The sequence below is a fragment of the Tupaia chinensis genome, unplaced genomic scaffold (genome assembly GCF_000334495.1).
Source record: "Tupaia chinensis unplaced genomic scaffold, TupChi_1.0 Scaffold000355_1, whole genome shotgun sequence".
Classification (NCBI taxonomy): domain Eukaryota; kingdom Metazoa; phylum Chordata; class Mammalia; order Scandentia; family Tupaiidae; genus Tupaia; species Tupaia belangeri.
The window spans coordinates 15,030,283-15,034,986 of NW_006159850.1; the positions used below are offsets into that span (position 1 = coordinate 15,030,283).

General features: G+C 41.1%; 1 protein-coding gene and 1 pseudogene across 1 annotated transcript; both read right to left on the reverse strand.

The window, feature by feature from the left end:
• Positions 1–1,173: 1,173 nt before the first annotated feature.
• On the reverse strand, positions 1,174–1,685 carry LOC102486739 (40S ribosomal protein S23). The gene has a single exon (XM_006152671.3). It carries the CDS (start codon positions 1,646–1,648, stop codon positions 1,217–1,219), a length of 432 nt encoding a protein of 143 aa, XP_006152733.1. The 5' UTR covers positions 1,649–1,685; the 3' UTR covers positions 1,174–1,216.
• Positions 1,686–3,856: 2,171 nt separating this feature from the next.
• LOC102487134 (40S ribosomal protein S23 pseudogene) lies at positions 3,857–4,368 on the reverse strand (annotated as a pseudogene).
• Between the last annotated feature and the right edge of the window lie 336 nt (positions 4,369–4,704).

Sequence of the window (4,704 nt, forward strand, 5' to 3'; positions counted from 1 at the left end):
TCAGGTAGTTGACCATGGGTTGAGCCCCTGGACCAGGGGATTAAAACTCACGCCAGGCGCATATGCATGCGTACCAAAATCCTGAGAGGAGGAGAAGGGATTGCGTGGTTATCGCCCCGGTGATTTCTCACTTTCTGTCTCTCTGTTTCTCACTTTCTGTCTCTCTGTTTCTCACTTTCTGTCTGTTTTCCTATACATGCCCTATAGGAAAAAAATCTCTATTAAAAAAACCAACCAAACAAAAACCTCATGCAAGTGATTTCTCACTTTCTGTCTCTCTGCCTCTCTGGTGAGCACGCACACCCTATAGCAAAAATCTCCCTCTCAAAAAAAAAAAAAAAGATTATTCGACCATATATACAAGGGTTTATTATTTCTACATTTTCTATTCTAGTCCATTCATCTATTTATCTTTTTATTACTACTACGCTGTTCTGGTTACTGTGTTTGTAAGATGTTTTGAAATGAAGGAAATGTGAGTTCCCTAACTTTCTTTTTCAAAAATACTTTAGATATGACACCTTAAGATTACACATTAATTTTAGAATGCATTTTTTTCAACTTTGCTAAAAAAAAAAAAAGCCATTGAGATTTTTAAAAAGAATTGAATTGAATCTGTAGATCACTTTGGGTAATATGGACATCTTAACAATATTAAGTCTTCCAACCCATATTCATAGGATATCTTTCCATTTATTTGTGTTTTCTTTAATTTCTTTAAAAAATGTTTTAGATTTTCATTGTAAAAGCCTTTTACCCTTGGTTAGCTTATCTCTAAGTATTCTCTTTTAAATGTTATTGTAAATAGAACTGCTTTTTAAATTTCCTTTTTTGGATTGTTTATTTTTAGTATATCGATACATAACTGATTTTTTTTTTTTTTTGAGAGAGAGATTTTTGCTACAGGGCATGCGCACTTGCCAGAGAGAGAGAGAGAGAGAGAGAGAGCGAGCGCAAGAAATTACCTCCCGGGTGAATGGCTACAACGCAACCCCTTTGCCTTCATTCTCCTCTCAGGATATTGGGCATGTATGCACACACGCCTGGTGTGAGTTTTAAGCTGCCAGATCCAGGACTTGAACTGCAGTTGTCTATGTGGGAGTCTAGCAATGTAACCATTATACCATCTGCTGGTCCCACATAACTGATTTTTACATATTGATTTTTTTTTTAATCATATGAAAATTTATTACTACTGTGTTTTCACCATCAAAATTTATGATCTTGGTCTTTCCTTCTTGCCTTTGTATAGAGCCAAGAGAGAGACATTGGCTACTTTGACAACCTTAAATCGGACTCCAGGAATGTCACCAACAGCATGACCTTTTCGACCAAATCCAGCAACCAGAACTTCATCGTTTTCCTCAATAAAGTTCAAGCAACCATCGTTGGGTACAAAGGCTGTGATCTTCTTGCCATTCTTGATTAGCTGGACCCTGACACACTTTCTGATGGCAGAATTCGGTTGTTTGGCTTCAACCCCTACTTTCTCCAGCACAATCCCCTTGGCATGGGAAGCACCTCCAAAAGGGTTGGCCTTGAGGGCTGTACCCAAATGGGCTTTCTTATACTGTTTATCATGCCATTTCTGGTCCCGTCGGTGACTGCGGAGCTTCCTGGCAGTACGAAGACCGCGACACTTGCCCATCCTGACGGCGCCACAGGCCGGAGCAAAAGAACGAAGCAGCCCAGGCCATATTGATTTTTTTATTCTGCAACTTTGCTGAATTTGATTACTCCCAATAGTTCTGTTTTGTTTTTGATTTGTTTTGCATGTGTGTGTAATCTTTAGTGATCCTACATATAAGTTCATGCCTTCTGCAAACAAATAATTTAACTTCTCTCTTTCCAATCCAAAATACTTCTTTTCCTATCTAATTGCTCTGGCTAAGACTTCCCATCCTATATTGAATAGAAGTGATGAAAGCTGGTGTCCTTGCCATGTTCCCGATCATACAGGAAAAGCTCTCAGTCTTTCCTCATTATCAATGTTAGCTTTGGGCTTTTCATAGATGGTCTTTATTATGTTGAGATAATTCCCTTTAGGACCAGCAGATGGCATAATAGTTATGTTTCTGGACTCCCAGTTGACCATAGTTCAAGTCCTGGACCCAGTGGCTTAAAACTCACACCAGGTGCATGTGTGTGTGTTTGCACCCAAGATCCCAAAAGGAGACTGGAGAAGGGACTGTGGCGTGGCCATCCCCCTCAGGGGGTGATTTCTCACTTTCTGTATCTCTTTATCTCTCTGTCTCTCTGGAAAGCACAAGCACCCTATAGCAATAAAAAGAACTCTCTTAAAAAAAAGCAATAGTTTTCTTCTATTGCAAGTTGTTGAGTGTTTTAATCACAAAAAGGAGTTGAATCTTGTCAACGGCATTTCCTGCATCAGTTGAAATGATCATGTTTTATCCTTCGTTTTACTAATGTGATTTATTATGTTGATTTTAATATGCCGAACTATCCTTGCATCCCGGGAATAAATCCCACTTCGTTATGGTCCCAATAGCATATTACTGATTAACAATGGTCATTATCCTGACATGCTCTGTGGCCTTATAGTTAAGGCAGCTGGACCCCACGTGACTGACTACACAGTTCTAGTACTGAAAGGAAGGAGCGATGGAGAAGGGACTGCAGCATGCCCATTCCCCACAGGGAGTGCTTTCTCCCCCTTTCTCTCTCTAGCAAGTGCATGCACCCTCTAGCACACGCACACAAGGCTTATTATCCTTTTAATATGCCGTCAAATTTGGTTTGCTAGTACCACACTAATCTTTTCTGTATTGTTCTTAGTATAAGCCCCGGCAAAGGAAGCAGTCTTGTAGCTTTATTTTTAAAATGGGGCATCGTGTAAAAATACTTCCAATTTCAGTTATCAAGTGAGTAAATGTCTTAAGGGACAAGAATGCTTGAAGCACAAAAATTAAGACACACATGGACTAATTCTGTGGATTGTTTTCCCTTTTCTTTTTCTTTAATTTGTCAGAGGGTGCATGTACTTGCCAGAGACAGAGCGAAAGAGATCAGGGGAGAGACAGAGAGAGAATGCATTCCCCCTCCCCTCCAATAAGGTATAGCTAGACTGCAATCCCTTCTCCTCCATTTCTCCATTCTGTCTAGATTTGGAGTACAGATGTGCACTCACCCTGCATGTTTCTGCTGACTGTTTTCTTTGAAGAATTGGGGGTCATCACCTACACAATACATTTCAATCTGAAAGTCAAACAAGACTGTCTCTTTGGAAGGTGCTGTGAAACAATTTAGCCCATAAACAGCATCAGGATTTGCAGGTTCTGTAACATTACAGGAAGCACGTTTGTAAATAAATTGTTGAAAATTAAAAATGCATATATGAGTAAGATGTACCAGGAATTCAGATGGGATGCAAAAATTTTCCATGGGATGCAAAAATTCAACCTTTAAGATACTTAAAATACAGCCCTCTGTGGCCCACCTAATGCATGCCCTAGGGTGCCACTGGCTGCAGGGCACCACTGCCTGCTGGAGCCATAAGGGGAGGCCTGGGCCCCAGATCCACCTAGACACCAACAGGTGTGCCGTCATCCTGACCAGCTAGAGAGCTGGGGGTGGAGGGCAGCTTGGCAAGATCCTGTCTGGGGTCCCAGCCTCTATCACTCCCTTCCATAATAGGCGTGAATGGCTACAACGCAACCCCTTTGCCTTCATTCTCCTCTCAGGATATTGGGCATGTATGCACACACGCCTGGTGTGAGTTTTAAGCTGCCAGATCCAGGACTTGAACTGCAGTTGTCTATGTGGGAGTCTAGCAATGTAACCATTATACCATCTGCTGGTCCCACATAACTGATTTTTACATATTGATTTTTTTTTAATCATATGAAAATTTATTACTACTGTGTTTTCACCATCAAAATTTATGATCTTGGTCTTTCCTTCTTGCCTTTGTATAGAGACAAGAGAGAGACATTGGCTACTTTGACAAACTTAAATCGGACTCCAGGAATGTCACCAACAGCATGACCTTTTCAACCAAATCCAGCAACCAAAACTTCATCGTTTTCCTCAGTAAAGTTCTAGCAACCATCGTTGGGTACAAAGGCTGTGATCTTCTTGCCATTCTTGATTAGCTGGACCCTGATACACTTTCTGATGGCAGAATTTGGTTGTTTGGCTTCGACACCTGCTTTCTCCAACACAACCCCCTTGGCATGGGAAGCACCTCCAAAAGGGTTGGCCTTGAGGGCTGTACCCAAATGGGCTTTCTTATACTGTTTATCATGCCATTTCTGGTCCCGTCGGTGACTGCGGAGCTTCCTGGCAGTACGAAGACCGCGACACTTGCCCATCCTGACGGCGCCACAGGCCGGAGCAAAAGAACGAAGCAGCCCAGGCCATATTGATTTTTTTATTCTGCAACTTTGCTGAATTTGATTACTCCCAATAGTTCTGTTTTGTTTTTGATTTGTTTTGCATGTGTGTGTAATCTTTAGTGATCCTACATATAAGTTCATGCCTTCTGCAAACAAATAATTTAACTTCTCTCTTTCCAATCCAAAATACTTCTTTTCCTATCTAATTGCTCTGGCTAAGACTTCCCATCCTATATTGAATAGAAGTGATGAAAGCTGGTGTCCTTGCCATGTTCCCGATCATACAGGAAAAGCTCTCAGTCTTTCCTCATTATCAATGTTAGCTTTGGGCTTTTCATAGATGGTCTTT

Coding starts and splice junctions, on each gene's coding strand:
- LOC102486739 (XM_006152671.3), bottom strand. CDS start 1,648: ATGGGCAAGTGTCGCGGTCTTCGTACTGCCAGGAAGCTCCGCAGTCAC.